The sequence below is a fragment of the Oncorhynchus clarkii genome, chromosome 1, assembly GCF_045791955.1.
Source record: "Oncorhynchus clarkii lewisi isolate Uvic-CL-2024 chromosome 1, UVic_Ocla_1.0, whole genome shotgun sequence".
Lineage (NCBI taxonomy): Eukaryota > Metazoa > Chordata > Actinopteri > Salmoniformes > Salmonidae > Oncorhynchus > Oncorhynchus clarkii.
Genome location: NC_092147.1, coordinates 8,314,480 through 8,333,111, shown reverse-complemented (window position 1 = coordinate 8,333,111; position 18,632 = coordinate 8,314,480). Strand labels below are relative to the sequence as shown.

The following is an 18,632-nucleotide window of genomic DNA, read 5'->3' as shown; positions in this document are numbered from 1 at the left end:
GCACTGAGCCAAGCAGAGGAAAATGGAGGGACTATTTTAAGCCCAAAAAAGGCTATGCGATATTCACATGATCAATTGACTGTTAGATAAACCTAGTGTAAATCCTTCCTCTGTTTAGAGATCCTCCTGAGCGGCAACCATTCAGTTGAGCTCCCACTCCCCCCATGGCTTCCAGGCCCCCTTACAGTCTTGGGAAACCAGGACGTGGTGCTCAGAGCTGCTTTCTCTGAGTGGGTCAAAGGTCAGAGTGAACTGGCGTCTCTCACTCCCCAACTGCTTCGAAAGGGCATGGGTATATTCCTCCCCACCGTCTAGTCTCATGATGGCAGAAATATGCATTGGAATTTGTAAATGAACCAAACATGGGCTCTCTCATTACATTTCTGGCCATGTGGTACATCCTTGGGACTTATTATTATAGATTTTATGCTGTGGACTAATTTGGTACACTCACCATAAAAATACAAGTAAATGTTTTAGGTTTATATAAAGTCAATTGTTTTTTACGTCACTTAATTCACTGGTACGGAGAATGAATCAAAATGCCCTTTTTATTGCCCCTCATAAAGCGATCATGTCCCTACGCACTTAACGTTCAGGATTCAGCCTCGTCGTAGTCGTTGTTTGTGACGATGAACTCCGAGCACCGTGGTTTATGGTGTGTTTATTTTGGCTCTCGTGTCCCGTTAGCTTTGCTTCATTACCACCCCATCAAGGAGACACTATATAAACTCTGATGAAAGTGAAACAGTAGATCGGCCGTTGCGGCCGCAAAACACATATTTTCAGAGAAAAAGACGTGTTTAAAATAAGATGACTTGCTTTCAAGATCCTCTTAAGAACTGTAAAAAAGGACACAGCTTTTCTTTAAGCCAAGCACAGTTTTTATACATTTCTGAACCATCACACATTCATTCGTAGGCTATACATTTTCTATTTGACAAGCTTCCCATTTGCAAAGGTTTTGTCTGTTGAATGTGTATATATATAAACATCCAAGTGGATTATTATAACACTTTGGGGAAAATAGGTCTTGTGACTTTTCATAACATCTGTTCGCATCTGTTCACAGTTTATAAAAACACTTACCAAAACATTGCCGTTAAAATGGGTGGCATTTATAGTGTATTCCTTCAGAACTCTGTGTGATGTGGAGGCTGAATGTCTAGTTTATGTGGGAGGAGTGTTTGTCCTTTCAATTGGTAAGCATGTCATCTCCTCCATGGAAATTGTCCATAGCAGACCACCAAATAGCCCAAGGTGACATGGGTAGCATGGGAATACACATTGTATCCACTTGAGTGTTTCCAGACCGTCTATGTCTTCGATGCGCCTATTTGCTGTCTCATTTTATTCCTAATGTTCAGCAATCTCTGTATAGAATCGGAGGGCCTCTTCTTTCTCGCCAAAGTGTTTGACAGAGATCGGCATCTCCTTTCGTTTCGCCCTTGAGAGCACACTGTTTTCTTTTAATAGCACCGAATCCACAGAAGTGATGCTCAAGGAAGGTGTCTTGTCACCTGAACCCCTGGACAACTCGAGCCTGGTCTTGTCTTTTTCACATGACTTTCTGGTTCTAATTATTTCCTTTTGCACTACACATAACTGACATGCTCTTTGGGTTTGCAATCCTCATTCTCTGTAAGGAGCAGAGTGTCCAGTAGAACGCCAGCAGAGGACTCCATGGGTGCTTGCCGTCGCCTCGGCGGGCTCTGATAGCACACCGGCCCGATGCCGTTCTTCATCCCACGCTTCACGAACAGCTTGGAGTTTTCCGCCACAGATGAACGGAAGGAGATCCGTGTCAGATTCCTGCAGCCATGCTGTTCCCTAGATTGCCTGGCTGGCGTGTTAGTGGTGCTGCTGTAGTTACAAGTGATGTAGCGTGTGAAGGCCTGGCGGAAGGTCTTGTTGAAGAGGGTGTAGACCAGCGGGTTGATGCCTGATGACACGTAGCCCACCCACACGAAGATCTCCATCAGACGGCCGATCACATGGACGTCGCAGCTGGCGCACAGCACAGAGGTGATGTTGGTGATGAAGAATGGGCACCACATGACCACAAAAAGAAGGAAGACTATGCCCAGCACCTTGGAGGCACGCTGCTCATTGGTCAGGTTCTGCATCGACTTCTTGCCTATGGTGGACATGCGACGGATGGGGATCTCGTCACCTATGATTGGGTTGGCGGGAGAAATGGATTTTCCTGGCAGTTTCTCAGTTGTGGGAGAAGCCGCAGACTGCTCCCTCTGGAAGACTGAGGCGACGGTTGGGCGAGTGAAGCGTTGGGTCACCTTTGACCTGAGCAGAAAGGCTTTCTTGCGCAGCACCTGGATGGTGAGCAGGTAGATGACCATCATGATAGTCAAAGGGATGAAAAAAGCTGTCATGGAGCCAAACATGATGAATTCTCGGAAGCTGTCTGGTTTCAGTAGGCAGGTGTGGTTGCTGTTAAAGGTGACATTGTTGGGAAGATGGTAGTTTCTCAGCCCCTTGATGGGAATGGGAATTGCGATACCTGTGTGAGAGAGAGAGAAGTTTGGTCAGTCAAATCATCAATCCAAACTTTGTCTCTACACAGTGTTAGATGGGAAGACTAACAACTTTGGTTGTTTGGGATTTAAATGTGTTATGGGAGTAGAGACAGGATCTTCTCACAGCCAGTGGACTTTATGCTGATTTTCTTTTTGCTTTTATTATAGCACATGAAATCTTCACATCTGCTTTTCCTTTTTGATGTTGCCAGAGTATAACTCTGTTTTAAAGCTTCAGGCTTTCACGACTGAGGATAGCAGAGGTAGCGCAAAGGGTCATTCTGGGACTTCTGGAAGTTCTCATTCTTTGCTTAAAAATCAAATAAACAAATCATATATTACCAGCTATAATACAGTGACCGTGAGCACTACACCCTGGACGAAGAGACCCTTCTACTGTCGTGGCGGCGTCTAAGTGCTGCTCGCGTAACTCTTAAGCAAGCGTCTGGTTTTGCTCACCGAAAGAAAGTCAATGTGTCGAACCTTAGCCCCGAGGTGAAAACTGAGAGCGTGCTGTTGTGAACGAGTCTGAACGCCCTATGAATTCCATTAACCTGCTAGTAAGCATGTCCGTTGGATGGTGTATACCATGTGTATCCTGTACATGTGACTAATAAAACTGGAAACTTGATTAATGCCAGGCTGAACTCTGCCAAGTCCTCACACCAGTCGCCTAAATGCTTCAGCCAGAGGAACCGTCATGGCTAACGATGTTAACTAGAATAGGGGTGTTAAATTTAATTTCATACTGGAAAGCATATATATATATATATATATATATATATATATATATATATATATATATATATATATTTTATTTTAAAAAAAATCAATGCAAACCAGTGTCCTTATTTACCACAGTATTAACAATACACTCTGTGGACAAGAAGTAATAAGAAGCCCAACAATCAGAAAAATAAAACCAATGTTTATGTCTCGAACTGTCTTATTGGACTGTGTCAAATGACCAATTTGAGTATAGACTTATGATTGGGCCAAATACAGGAAACCAGTTTGTCTGACATTCCGTCGTATGAAACACGTTCTGTGTGAAGAGGATTCCAGTGGTTCTGCTGCTCCATCTCCCTCTTGTTTATGGACCAAGGGTATGGTCCTTAGCTTTATCTCTTACCCCTTATCCTCTTCAGTCCAAATGTCCTTTTGTCTCGTAACCTAATTTTACTGAAAAATACCAGAGGCTCTTTAGTGTTGCTTTACTATTCAGTTTTGTAAAATTGCAGATTTCGATCTGTTCTGCAGTGCACATTTTATGCTTATTGTGAAGAGTCAAGTGGTTACTGGTCCAGGAGTCCTCAAATAAGGTTGTGGTTTGAATGCTTGGTTTTGTCTTGAATGTTATTTTGGCTTAAACTTTTCTGAAAAACAAATCTGTGATCCATAGCGTTGTAGCAACATTGTAAAGCCGTTGTACTGCTCAAAGATACAATTGCAAAAAATAACGCGCGCGAAGCCTTGAGGTTTCACCAAGCTCATCACAAGGGCAGTGATGTGAAATTCATTTCCTTCCTGGGGGCATACTCGATCATTTAAACCTCCCTTTTTTTAATTTGATGCCGTTTTTGTGTAAATCTCTCCGGCTCATTAACTGTTTACCCACAGGTCCCCTTGACTGCTAACACTATGATAATGTGTAAGTCGGGGTTAAGTTTAAGGGAGGTACTGTATGTAAACGTTTTTATACAGCTTTTATTGCATCCTGCTTTTCTGAGGCATGTCACAGGCGCCCGGGGAATTGAACCGCAATGTCATAGCGTAAAGAAACTTGTTCAAACAACACATTGGAGAATGCTCCTGATATCAACACAGGACAACAAAAAAGAAGAAAGAAACCGAGCAGCTTACCAATAGATATGAACCACACCACTGCTATCTTGGCCATGGCTTTGGCCCTGGACTTATACTGGCTGTGCTGAATGGGCTTCTTGATGGCGATGTAGCGGTCCAGTGAGATGGCACACAGGTGCATGATGGACGCTGTGGAGAACAGGACGTCCAGGAAGAGCCAGATTGGACAGAGAAACTCCGGAAGAGGCCATCCGGAATCTGAGAAATGGACAGATGATGGGAAGCATTGGATTGTTAGCTGCTCTCGTAGGCCAATACAGAACCATTTGAAATGTAAACCATGCTTTTCTAGACAAATTCTCAAACTTCATTACTATGGTGCCAAATCTTTTTTCTTTCTTTTTTTACCCTGAGAAGAGCCTATTTAGATTTTAGTTTCTAAGTCATTGTAAAAATCATCATAATAGCCATTCAAGTCATTTATTACCATCTGCACTGAACAAAAATATAAGATGTAAAAGTGTATGAGCTGAAATAGAAGAACCCAGAAATGTTCCATATGTGCAAAAAAGCTTATTTCTCTCAATTGTGTGCACAAATTTGATTATATCCATGTTAGTGAGCATTTCTCCAGTGATGTGAAGTACTTACCCCCCCCCCAAAAAAAAACTACTTAAGAAAAAAATATTATCTGTTTAACTTTTACTCCACTATATTCCTAAAGATAATAATGTACTTTTACTCCATACGTTTTCCCTGACACCCAGAAGTACTTGTTAAGTTTTGAATGCTTAGCCTTAGCAGGACAGAAAAATGTGGTCTAACAGACATGCTTATCAACAGAACCTCCCTGGTCATCCCTACTGCCTCTAAACTGGCAGACTCACTAGACGGGTGCTTCGTCAGAGCGTGCCCCTGGCTATCCGTAAATAAATAACTAAAATGTGTCCATCTGCTTTGCTCAATATACGGAAGTTTAACTGATTTTATACTTTTAGTTTTTAGTTTTGATACTTAAGTGTGTGCATATATAAAACAAAATACTTTTAGACTTTTACTCAAGTAGTATTTTACTGGGTAGGCGACATCTTTTAATAGAAAATTAATCATTACTTTTACTCAAGTATGACAATTGGGTAATTTTTCCACCACTGCATTTCTCCTTTGCCAAGATAATCCATCCACCTGACAGGTGTGGAATATCAACAAGCTGATTAAACAGCATGATCATTACACAGGTGCACCCTGTGCTGGGGACAAAAAGCCATTCAAATTTGCAGTTCTGTCACACAACACAATACCACAGATGTCTTAAGTTTTGAGGTAGTGTGCGATTGGCATGCTGACTGTAGGAATGTCCATCTGAGCTGTTGCCAGAGAATGTTAATTTCTCTACCGTAAGCCGCCTACAACGTCATTTTAGAGAATTTGGCAGTACGTCCAACCGGTCTTGCAACCGTAACCACGCCAGCCCAGGACCTCCACATCTGGCTTCTTCACCTGCGAGATCGTCTAAGACCAGCGACCCGGACAACTGAGGAGTATTTCTGTCTGTAATAAAGCCCTTTTGTGGTGAAAAACTAATTGTGATTGGCTGGCCCTGGCTCGGCCCCTGACCAGTCGTGAAATCCGTAGGTTAGTGTTTAATTCATTTATTTCAATGAACTGATTTCCTTATGATTTGTAACTCAGAAAAATCGTTGAAATTGTTGCGTTTTATAATGTCAAGGACTGCATGGGCTGTGTGTGTGTGTGGGAGAGGAATAGAGATTTGTCAAAGATGCCAAAATTAAAGGTGGAAATGTAGGATATTTTTCTAATAGGAAATGAAGTGTGAAGATGTTGGACATTTATTCATGCTGTTTCTCTTAATTTGGTGGCCTATGGCGCAGGTGTTTTATGTTCTTTAATTCCTGAGGAGGAAGTAGCCCATTTGGAAAAAGGGTCAAATTTCTGATTAGTCCCATTTTGTCCAGCAAACCTTTTGCATTCTAAACAGAACTTGTGTTGTGGACATCAGTGACATCACCAGCTAATGATTTAAAACCAGCTCTGATGTTAAGAATTCTGTTTTATTTTAGTAAATAATTAATTTACTGCCGAGAAATGCTTCTTATGACTCTTTGTATGGAGCTGAAAGCGCTATGTAGATGTGTTCTGCCCCCTTCTCGCCATACGTGTTTGTTTATTTTGGGTCCTGGGTGTGAAATTGTCCCATAATTGTGTGTTGGAAAGGTTCTTGAATGATTTTTCTTGTTAACCTGTTTTGCTGATGGCTTGTAATGTCATAATTCAAGCATTAGTGGATGTTTTATTTTTTTTGTTAACAAGTATTACTTTTAATATTTGTATATACATATTAAACTATAAAATAAATACACATTTGATCACAATATTTTAGTGTCCTCCCTGTTCTAGATGTGCCCTATGAATGTAGTGGGCATTCATTATGTTGGGGGTCTACTGCTCACCATTTCAGGGGCTTTGTTCAGCTCCTCGTCTACTGCTCACCATTTCAGGGGCTTTGTTCAGCTCCTCGTCTACTGCTCACCATTTCAGGGGCTTTGTTCAGCTCCTCGTCTACTGCTCACCATTTCAGGGGCTTTGTTCAGCTCCTCGTCTACTGCTCACCATTTCAGGGGCTTTGTTCAGCTCCTCGTCTACTGCTCACCATTTCAGGGGCGTTGTTCAGCTCCTCGTCTACTGCTCACCATTTCAGGGGCTTTGTTCAGCTCCTCGTCTACTGCTCACCATTTCAGGGGCTTTGTTCAGCTCCTCGTCTACTGCTCACCATTTCAGGGGCTTTGTTCAGCTCCTCGTCTACTGCGCCCCATTTCAGGGGCTTTGTTCAGCTCCTCGTCTACTGCGCCCCATTTCAGGGGCTTTGTTCAGCTCCTCGTCTACTGCTCACCATTTCAGGGGCTTTGTTCAGCTCCTCGTCTACTGCGCCCCATTTCAGGGGCTTTGTTCAGCTCCTCGTCTACTGCTCACCATTTCAGGGGCTTTGTTCAGCTCCTCGTCTACTGCTCACCATTTCAGGGGCTTTGTTCAGCTCCTCGTCTACTGCTCACCATTTCAGGGGCTTTGTTCAGCTCCTCGTCTACTGCTCACCATTTCAGGGGCTTTGTTCAGCTCCTCGTCTACTGCTCACCATTTCAGGGGCTTTGTTCAGCTCCTCGTCTACTGCTCACCATTTCAGGGGCTTTGTTCAGCTCCTCGTCTACTGCTCACCATTTCAGGGGCTTTGTTCAGCTCCTCGTCTACTGCTCACCATTTCAGGGGCTTTGTTCAGCTCCTCGTCTACTGCGCCCCATTTCAGGGGCTTTGTTCAGCTCCTCGTCTACTGCGCCCCATTTCAGGGGCTTTGTTCAGCTCCTCGTCTACTGCTCACCATTTCAGGGGCTTTGTTCAGCTCCTCGTCTACTGCGCCCCATTTCAGGGGCTTTGTTCAGCTCCTCGTCTACTGCGCCCCATTTCAGGGGCTTTGTTCAGCTCCTCGTCTACTGCTCACCATTTCAGGGGCTTTGTTCAGCTCCTCGTCTACTGCTCACCATTTCAGGGGCTTTGTTCAGCTCCATGCACCACTTGCCTTTTCTCTTTTTTTCATTTAGAAATATTTTCTGTGGGATATTTATACTTTGATAGGTAGGCTACTTTCTAAGAGTATATATACTTTTTTGTGGGCCCCTTCCTTCGATGGGAATAATACTCAACAAATTCTACATGTGAGGATATTGTGTGCTTATACCAGATTTTAAAAATCTGTTTGCTGGTAAAGTTTCTGATATATAAGTGTTGCCAAGGCTACAGAGGTGTCCATCCAAGGCCACATTTCTAAGACAAATGTGTGAAGTCATTGCAGTACACCAGCTTCAAGAGCGAGAAAGAGAATTCTATGAAAACCGAGCTACCAACCTCTAGGGGTGAGGTCACCATTCCAGAGTTGTGGAAAAAGCCGAGTTGGGCTCAAAATAAAAACTACGCTGAGATCGCTGTCTTGGTGAAGTGCTGTGTCTGAGTAGTATTATTGTCATTATGTAAATCATGATTATTGCTTATTTTTTTGAAAATGTCCCCGTTCCAGCAAATACCGGGGTGTAAACGATCTGACCTGAGTCATTGATGTCTGTCAGGCTCTGATTATACAAGACATGCCCACAGTTCTTAAGGGCCTCCATACTTTAATATGAGAATCCTTTTTTTCTTCTGTAAGAATAACTGATCCTAAATCTGGTAAAAGCTCATCTAGACCTCACAATTGTTTTATAGTCTCTATGTATGATATATACAGTGCCTTTGGAAAGTATTCAGACCCCTTGACGTTGGCCACATTCTGTTACGTTACAGCGTTATACTAAAATTGATGAAGGGGAAAAAAAACTATTTAAATCAATCTACACCCTAATGACACAATACCCCAAAGGCAAAACCACAGGTTTTTAGAAATGTTTGCCAACTTATTAAAAAATAAAACTGCTATCACATTTACATAAGTATTCAAACGCTTTCCTCAGTACTTTGTTCAAGCAGCGATTACAGCCTCAAGTCTTCTTGGGTTTGACGCTACAAGCTTGGCACACCTGTATTTGGGGAGTTTCTCCCATTCTTCTCTGCAGATCCTCTCAAGCGCTGTCAGGTTGGATGGGGAGCGTTGCTGCACAGCTATTTTCAGGTCTCCCACAGCATGATGCTGCCACCACCATGCTTCACTGTAGGGATGGTGCCAGGTTTCTTCCAGACGTGACGCTTGGCATTCAGGCCAAAGAGTTTAATCTTGTTTTCATCAGAACAGAGAATCTTGTTGCTCATGGTCTGAGAGTCTTTAGGCGCCTTTTGGCAAACTCCAAGCGGGCTGTAGTGCCTTTTTACTGAGGAGTGGCTTCCGTCTGGCCACTCTACCATAAAGGCCTGATTGGTGGAGTGCTGCAGAGATGGTTGTCCTTCTGGAAGGTTCTCCCATCTCCACAGAGTAACTCTTGAGCTCTGTCAGTGACCATCAGGTTCTTGGTCACCTCCCTGACCAAGGCCCTTCTCCCCCGATTGCTCAGTTTGGCCGGGCGGCCAGCTTAAGGAAGAGTCTTGGTGGTTCCAAACTTCTTCCATTTAAAAATGGAGGCCACTGTGTTCTTGGGGACCTTCAATGCTGCAAAAATATTTTGGTACCCTTTCCTAGATCTTTGCCTCATCACAACCCTGCCTCTGAGTTCTACGGACAATTCCTTTGACCTCATGGCTTGGTTTTTGCTCTGACATGCATTGTCAACTGTGGGACCTTATGATGTGTGCTTGTCCAAATAATGTCCAATCAATTGAATTTACCACAGGTGGACTCCAATCAAGTTGTAGAAAAGTGCCAAGGATGATCAATGGAAACAGGATGCACATGAGCTCAATTTCGAGTCTCATGGCAATGTGTCTAAATACTTAGGTAAATAAGCTATTTCTGTTTTATTTTTAAGAAATTGGCCAACATTTCTACAGCTGCTTTGTCATTATGGCAGCCTTATTCTAAAATGTAACAATGTGGAAAATGTCAAGGGGTCTGAATACTCTCCGAAGGCACTGTAGATAAGGGGTGTCTCAATCATTATGCAGGTTTTTCCTTTTGAGACCAAGAACCAGCTGAGGGGAGTTCTTTACTAATTAATGACCTTAAATTATCAATCAAGTACAAGGGTGGAGCGAAAACCCGGGGACACTCGGCACTCCGTGGAATTTGATTGGCAATCGATGTCCCACAGATGAAAATAATTATTGTTTTGACGGATTTAACAACAGCCCTTCTAGAGTTTTCTATTCTGCACCGACGTTAATTCATACGTTGTTTTTTTCTCGTTATAAAGCTCTCTGCCAGAGCACTAAATGGATCGCTTGGCGGTTTTGTTTACATTTTTAAATGAGGCATGTTTTTGACTTAATGACATTCCGGGGTTCTCAAAATGAATTATGGGGAAGTTTAGGCTAAAAGACAGCGCTGGTTGAAACGTAGATCTAAACCTAGGCCCTACCAGGTGTGTGTGTGTGTGTGTGTGTGTGTGTGTGTGTGGAGAGACTGGGTGAGTCTGGGGTCTAAGCTTGTCTTGCAAAAGAGTGACCCCTCCCTGAAACAGTCTTAAGCTCATTAGTGAAGAAGGGTAAGAATGTTCCGTCGTCATCCTCTTATGGCCTGGTGGGCTATTTCGTGAAATCTTAATTCTACTCTTCATTCTGATTATAGAACAATGAACACGTTTTCTGCACTGTCTTATGCCACGGCCCAAATATATTGAGGTAAACATTTATCTGTCCGTCATGTAAACACTTCTAATGGTGCTTCCTCGTAAATATGGCGCTATGGTTAGTGCATCCCCCTCCCCTCCCGAATCCTTCAAATAGCTTTTCTTAATTGTTCTCCCAAGCCTTAGTCAGCTGTATGTTTTTAGTTTAGCACTGTAGTCAGTCTACAGTTCAGCCGTTAAACATTTGGAACCATGTCATTTTTCAAGGTGTTGACTGTAAAAGCCTTACATTCATCTGCTGGGCAGATGTGAAAGGGGCCCTCAGGACTTCTTTTACAGCTCTTATCGAAATGAATTGCACACTAGACATGTCCTCCTCCAGTAAAATGTTTAATTTTGGAAGAAGGTCTAATTATGATTGGGCTCACTAACTCATTCATATTGGAAAGGTCTAATTATGATTGGGCTCACTAACTCATTAATATTGGATGTTTGAGGTGATCATGGGAAGTTCGTCTTTAAAAAAAAAAAAAATTAGTGACTGATCTTTTCAACTCCGTTGACTCCAAAATAATCTTAGTTCATTAGATTCAGTAAGGACTACCCTACTGATGAACGATGAACTAAAAACTCAAAACTAAAAAGAATCATGATTCTACAAGCCTCACGTTCACCATAGGGGGGCTTATTGGATCTGTAATTTTGTTACTGAGACATATAAAAGTGTGACTCAATGTCCATTTTGTGATTGCTAGGCATACAAATACAGTTATTTATTGATACCATCTGGAATGAGGTCTTGTTGTCTGCCGCAACCGAAATGGATAGTGAACGACACTTGGCGGGAAGCAGTTGCTTGACTGCTGAGAGAGATTAGCACTATCGTTTGCGAACTGCAGCCATTTTTTTTTTCCTGGATCAAGAAGTGACTTAGGTGGTGGGCGTGGCTGGGGTGTTTCAGATGGCGTGGCAACATTTTAGACGCCCCAATTTGGTTGGTGTAGAGTTTTTTTGTTTTTTTTTTCCCATTTTTTAAAATTTTATTTAAGCTGATTTCTTGCAATTCTACACATTTCTGAGATTTATTTTCCGTTGCTGTTTTTAAAGCTAGATTCCTGCCATACTATGCATTTTGCCATGGCTAACGCTGTTATTTTGCTCAACCTAACAATTAATACTGCATTGTTTTCGGACATTTCAATTTTCCCTGACTGTCTAGCTTTTATTCTGGTGATTGGTTAGTTATCAAAGATGATATTATGTACAAATATATAGGTTCATTTTATCTTTTGTACATATTTTATCTGGTTTTAGTTAAGTTTACACTGAAAGCATTTTTCCATTTAATAAAATAAACCGATAGCTAGCTATCTTTTTTAAAAATTTTATTTTATTTTTTAAACACTGCTTGGACCTGAAAACGCTGAGGTGGCCCGTCCAATAATTATTATGTCAGAAACATCCCTGTTGTCCTTCGATAGCGGTCAATAATTAATTAATTGCATTCATTTGTGCACCTTGCAATCAGTAGTTCTAAACATGTATTTTTCTTCTCTATGCTGCAGCACAATCTAGAGTAGCGCGTATTAATGCTGCTCTTTTCATTTCGGCCAGCGGGGCAAACATACGACAAAATAAATGTTCAAGTTACTCGGTGGGGATTCAACTCTTTGGTCGGTAAAAGAGTCAACCGCACGTCACTAGTTTGAGGCAATAGCTACTCCCGGTTAGTCTGAAACTTCTCCTTCAGCCAGGGTTTGGGATGGAGAGGAGATCCACCCAGGCAGACACAGAAGAAAGTGGATAAATGGTCAAAAAACAAAGTAGCTATTACTTTCTCTTGTTTATTTTAAGCAAGTAGTTGTTGTGGTTTATTGGGAATTTAGAGAGTCTAGTGTTTAGTGGAGGTGATATATTAGTGGTGACAATACTGTAGCTACAACATCTTGTCTCTGTCCTCTGGTAAATTTCAGGTGGTATTTGGAAGTTAACACTAATTCCCTCTCTCGCCGTTTGCCTGCACACACTGTTCTTAGAGCTGCATGCCTTAACTGCCGAGTGGCTCTAAAGGGGCCCCCCCCTTGCTGTGTGCTCGGTCTCCAGCCAGTAGAGAAATGACATCTGCCCCTGCACAAACGTACCTTGCGTCCATTCAGACATGGAACTCTGTGCGAACTTACATGTGCGCACACGTATACACACAGCCCCCCTCCCACTGAACATGGGCTACTACTCCTCGGAAGCCTCTGGCTCTTATTTATGTGATCACATGGCCTTGACTTTGATCCTCTCCTTCCCCGCCGTCTAGGCCTGATCCTCTCCTTCCCCTTCGTCTAGGCCTGATCCTCTCCTTCCCCTCCGTCTAGGCCTGATCCTCCCCTTCCCCTCCGTCTAGGCCTGATCCTCTCCTTCCCCTCCGTCTAGGCCTGATCCTCTCCTTCCCCTCCGTCTAGGCCTGATCCCCTCCTTCTCCTCCGTCTAGGCCTGATCCCCTCCTTCTCCTCCGTCTAGGCCTGATCCCCTCCTTCCCCTCCGTCTAGGCCTGATCCCCTCCTTCCCCTCCGTCTAGGCCTGATCCCCTCCTTCCCCTCCGTCTAGGCCTGATCCCCTCCTTCCCCTCCGTCTAGGCCTGATCCCCTCCTTCCCCTCCGTCTAGGCCTGATCCCCTCCTTCCCCTCCGTCTAGGCCTGATCCCCTCCTTCCCCTCCGTCTAGGCCTGATCCCCTCCTTCCCCTTCGTCTAGTCCTGATCCCCTCCTTCCCCTTCGTCTAGGCCTGATCCCCTCCCTCTCCTCCGTCTAGGCCTGATCCCCTCCCTCTCCTCCGTCTAGGCCTGATCCTCTCCTTCCCCTCCGTCTAGGCCTGATCCTCTCCTCCCCCTCCGTCTAGGCCTGATCCTCTCCTCCGTCTAGGCCTGATCCTCCCCTCCGTCTAGGCCTGATCCTCCCCTTCCCCTCCGTCTAGGCCTGATCCTCTCCTTCCCCTCCGCCTAGGCCTGATCCTCTCCTCCGTCTAGGCCTGATCCTCTCCTCCGTCTAGGCCTGATCCTCTCCTCCGTCTAGGCCTGATCCTCTCCTCCGTCTAGGCCTGATCCTCTCCTCCGTCTAGGCCTGATCCCCTCCTTCCCCTCCGTCTAGGCCTGATCCCCTCCTTCCCCTCCGTCTAGGCCTGATCCCCTCCTTCCCCTCCGTCTAGGCCTGATCCCCTCCTTCCCCTTCGTCTAGTCCTGATCCCCTCCTTCCCCTTCGTCTAGGCCTGATCCCCTCCCTCTCCTCCGTCTAGGCCTGATCCCCTCCCTCTCCTCCGTCTAGGCCTGATCCTCTCCTTCCCCTCCGTCTAGGCCTGATCCTCTCCTCCCCCTCCGTCTAGGCCTGATCCTCTCCTCCGTCTAGGCCTGATCCTCCCCTTCCCCTCCGTCTAGGCCTGATCCTCTCCTCCGTCTAGGCCTGATCCTCTCCTCCGTCTAGGCCTGATCCTCTCCTCCGTCTAGGCCTGATCCCCTCCTTCTCCTCCTCCGTCTAGGCCTGATGGACGTCATTAAGGTCTGATGGAAGGATGGAGCCCCCCCCCCCCCCCCCCCCACTATACAGTTAGCCTCGTGCCCACTGTTTGCACGGCACATATGGTTCTTATACAAAGATGGTGCCTGTTTTCTGAAAGCATGACTTGAAATCAGATTCCTGCCAAGCACAGTCGAGGTGGGGTGTGTGTGTGTCACAGGGCCATTTACTCCAACAGAATGAATGAGGAGTAGTGGCTCGACTATAAATTCTGTGTCAGGAGAAAGAGGACTCTGCTAGAGAGGGGGGTTTTAATTTTGCGCTTTGAAACACAGCTGCATTTGTGGGGCGGCAGGTAGCCTAGTGGTTAGAGGGGGGCGGCAGGTAGCCTAGTGGTTAGAGGGGGGCGGCAGGTAGCCTAGTGGTTAGAGGGGGGCGGCAGGTAGCCTAGTGGTTAGAGGGGGGCAGCAGGTAGCCTAGTGGTTAGAGGGGGGCGGCAGGTAGCCTAGTGGTTAGTGTTGGGCCAGTAACCGAAAGGTTGCTAGATCGAATCCCCAAGTTGACAGGGTAAAAATCTGTCGTTCTGCCTCTGAACAAGGCAGTTAACCCACTGTTCCCCAGTAGGTTGTCATTGTAAATAACAATTTGTTCTTGCCTAGTTAAACAAAGGTTAAATAAATAAATTGTAAAGCTACGTCACTTAATGGTATCGAATGCAAATCTTTTCAGTTCGCTCTCATATCTGTATTTTTCCCTGGCGACCTACGTGAGTGTGCGACCCGAGGGAGAGGTTGGTTTGTGATTGGAAAGTCGTTTGTAGAAGTCATGCAGAAATTGGGTCATCGTGATCATTGCTACCTGATGTGAATGTGCCTCTGCTGTGATTACACAGCCAAAGGAAGTACCTTGTTTATTGTCCACTGTCTTGTGTTTTTGCCATCTGCTATTAATTTGTTTATACTGTAGCTGGCGGAGATTCAGCAGCATCTCTCGTTGTGTCCGAACTCTGCTGTTCTTGAATTATTATATTATGAATATGCTTATTTTATTTTTTTTGCTCGGTTGTTCAGTTAACAAAAGAAGGTGGCAATTCTTGTCATCGAATGCTAGATCTGCTAGATTAAATTAAAATGCTGTGGCTTACCTACTGAGGTGGATATCTGCTTTGCAATGCACATTTACAGGTGTTTCTCTGGTCTCAACTGACAGCAGCTTTATAATCGCGGCTCCATGGGAACTGGGGCGACCCAAGTGCAATTTAGACCTGATCGATGGGAGCCAAGCTAAACACGAGTAAGAGGCCAGCCTTTGTGCTTGAATCAGCTGCTGTGTTGGGGCCAAAAAAATAATCATTCAAATTGATGTTGAGGCAATCATGGTGTTGCAGTTCTATGAACTGTTCACACTTGTAGGATCAGTACCTTTTTAGTATCAGCTGTGGTTGGGTTGTATACAGTTGTTCATACCTAAATCCTGTACCATCCTGGGGTATACAGTATTATCGTCAGTGCAAACTAGTGGACATTTTATTTTTAAAAAATGTAACAATAAATACATTTTATGCTTTTTTTTTTAAATGCACGCGAACGTAAACCAATTGCGAAGACAGACACCCCCAGCACATAAAGTTGTACAATTAACTCAAAGTTTTTCTGCACACAGAAAACAAATATCAAACAACAAGAATGTTGATCCGGGAGAGGATTGATTGTCTCTGCTGTAACCAAGAAACTTGATCTTGACATCTAGACACTTGGTTCGTAAACCAAATGCATAGCTGGAGAGAATTTATTTGGCGCGTCTGTAGATATTTCGCTGGAAACCATTAGTAGGATCCTCACAAAAGTTTCCATGTGCTCTTTGAGCCAGTCATGCTGTTTTATGTTGAATGGCTTCTTAATTTCTCCTGTTGCATATTTCTTTTTATTAGGAACGCCATCTGCTTTATCTATTGACACAAGTTGACTGCGGGTATTTATTTTAAAAGAACCAATTGAACATTTTTGTGAGGTGTAAATCATACAGTATTCCTGCCCAACCCTAGTATCAGCAGGGTCTTGAGTTACAATTGGTTGAATGAAGGTATCAATGAAGGGGTCCTTTCTGATGGCAAGGCAAGAGGTCAACCGTGTGGAGGTGACTTACTGTAGAGCACAGTGATGAGGGCAATGGGCATCACCAGGAGTCCCACTAGCAGGTCGGCCACCGCCAGGGACATCAGGAAGTAGTTGGTGGCATTTTGCAGCTTCCTCTCCAGCGACACTGCCAGGATGACCAGGATGTTGCCCCCAATGGTGGGGATGATGACCATAATGATGAGCAATGCGGCCCAGCGTAGCTGAGCACCAGCCACCTCCCCGGACCCCGAACCGTTGACCGCCAGCGGGGGTGCCTCTGGCTGGGACATGCTGCTGTGGGGAGGACGGCTGGGTTGGGCGCGGGTCGGGGCTCTGCTCTGGCTGGTTCAGGGGGCTTGGTCAGCATGGTCACAGGGTCCTGCGAGCAGGGGCAGGGGTGGGTGGAGGGCAGCTTAGGTCCAGTACACAGGGCGGTGGCTCATACCGGGTGCACCGTATAAACCAAAAGGACCACTTCACAATCAAAAAAGCCCAGCAGCTCCAAAACTTAACATGTCGCCTCAAAACGTGTTCAAGGCAGTAATCTAAGCACAGAATGTACCTCCACAGGAAAAGGGGGTGTTAGGTCAAGAGTTGGTTGTCTGACTCGTAATCCGGGCGCCGTTGTCTTCTGGTTTGTGTACGCTCTAGAACAGGCCAGTTTCTACTAAAAGTTTTAGAAGGAAACAAAAGTGACAATGTTAAACCCCTTGGACATTAGTTTCAGTGTGAAGACCTCTAATGATGAGTGACATTTATCATAACAAATGTCATGGGTTTTTCCTCCACAGTCATTAGTATTGTTTCTAGACCAAGGAAACAGCTATTGGCTGTAATCACTGCTTGCTTGCGCGCTTAACTCGGGCATGTTTTTCTACATGTTTTTTTGTGTGTGTGTAAAATTTTTTTTTAATCAAGTGCGTATATGGTCGTTCTGGGTCTCTTTGTGTAGTGGTTTGAACATTTTATTGTCAAACAAAATTGTTAACACGTAAGGTTAAACGATTGCATGTCATAAAAACATTGCTACAAGTATTTCTTGAACTAATGTTTAAATTATGCATGGTTCGGTTTTGAACATACAATTTTAATAAAGCTTTTGCATTTCACTTTTGAAAGCAATTTTATTTGTAAAAAATAATTTCCTTAATTTTCCCCTATTGGTTTGTAGTGTAAATAGTTACTCGTAACACATCTAGCTTATTCACTGCATATCATAGTGGTTTAAGTCTGTGGCACTAGGGTAATTATGATTCCCCATCCATTTTTATAGAACAAAGTTATGCAAACGCAAGCATATTTGGTCATTTATTTAATTAACAATAATATTACATTCAATATTGTCACAATCTCTAAATCGCTTATACATGTTATTTCCATGCCATCATTAATTATAACTCATACATTTTTTTATTTTATCTTCCTTTAAAGTTAACTGTCTGACATTAAAATCAAGCACAGCTCAGAAGTTCTCAGACTTTTTGATCAAAAACATTAACCATTTCCTGTAGATTTGACTGATTTTTATTTTAGAATGATTAACAAATAGTTTGTCTTTCTTACCTTCATCAAAGGCAACAGCCCTTGTGTTCTCCTGTTTGGTTTGTCCTGTACATTTGTATCGCCTTCTGAGCTGCTATAATCCACATTTTTTTTTCAATCGTGCAAAACCAGTGCTGTTCATCACCAAACAACTCGATCCTCAAACTCCTTCAATGACTGCTTTTTTTCCCTTCTTGTCCCTGATCATGTTTTTATAACTTAGAACTCCTCCAAAATCTAAAAATGTCACAGGCAGCCCTCCCCTTGTGAAAATATTTGCCTAATATTATCTCACTTTGGTGCATTCCATCTGTAGGAAATTCCTTTGTCCCGCTTGTTGGATGAGCCCCCGGTTTCGATTCGCATCACCTACCGCGATCACAGGTTGAAAACTTTCAGATGTCCTGTCTTCCCCCCTTCTCGCACTCCGTCTCTCACTCCCCCATACTGCTTCTCCATCCCCCTCGCTCCCTCCTATCTCGCTCTCTCTTACCACCTCACTTATCCATGAGTCAGGCTAGGGAGAAGACAGATGAATGTCTCAGAGCTGGCCAAATGCCGATGTTTCTGGGAGGCAATTTCCTTCAACACAGCCGACTTACTGTTTATGTTTGTCTCTTTCTGTTCTCTCCTCCAGTAGGGGCTGGGGATGGTGGTTGGAGGAGGAGAGAGTTTTTAGTTGTGTAGGTTAAATGTTGCTTCACGTGTCCTGTTGAAACAGCATTATCACTTTTTCTTTAGATAATAACTAAAAACGCATTTTCCGGATGATGGTTATATAAGAAATTGCAGAGCCAAGTTCTTTTTGACTCCCTTTCCGTGCCTGTACAGGGGGTTATGTTTGGCATCTCAAATCTTGCTTATCTTGACAGCCTAACCACCCCCGGCCAAGTCGGAGCAATTGTCTTTTGATTAG

At 44.1% G+C, this 18,632-nt stretch overlaps 2 protein-coding genes across 5 annotated transcripts in view; one reads left to right on the top strand and one right to left on the bottom strand.

Moving 5' to 3' along the window:
• The window catches only part of LOC139418408 (proteasome 26S subunit, non-ATPase 1), a 63,342-nt gene that overhangs the window by 15,734 nt on the left and 28,976 nt on the right, over positions 1-18,632 (top strand). The window lies entirely within an intron of this gene.
• LOC139414966 (5-hydroxytryptamine receptor 2B-like) lies at positions 1,596-17,875 on the bottom strand. The gene is made up of 4 exons (XM_071162635.1): positions 17,738-17,875; positions 16,203-16,841; positions 4,398-4,598; positions 1,596-2,518 (listed from the first exon to the last, which is right to left on the bottom strand). The coding sequence occupies exons 2-4, from the start codon at positions 16,462-16,464 to the stop codon at positions 1,596-1,598; spliced, it is 1,386 nt and encodes a 461-aa protein (XP_071018736.1). The 5' UTR covers positions 16,465-16,841; positions 17,738-17,875.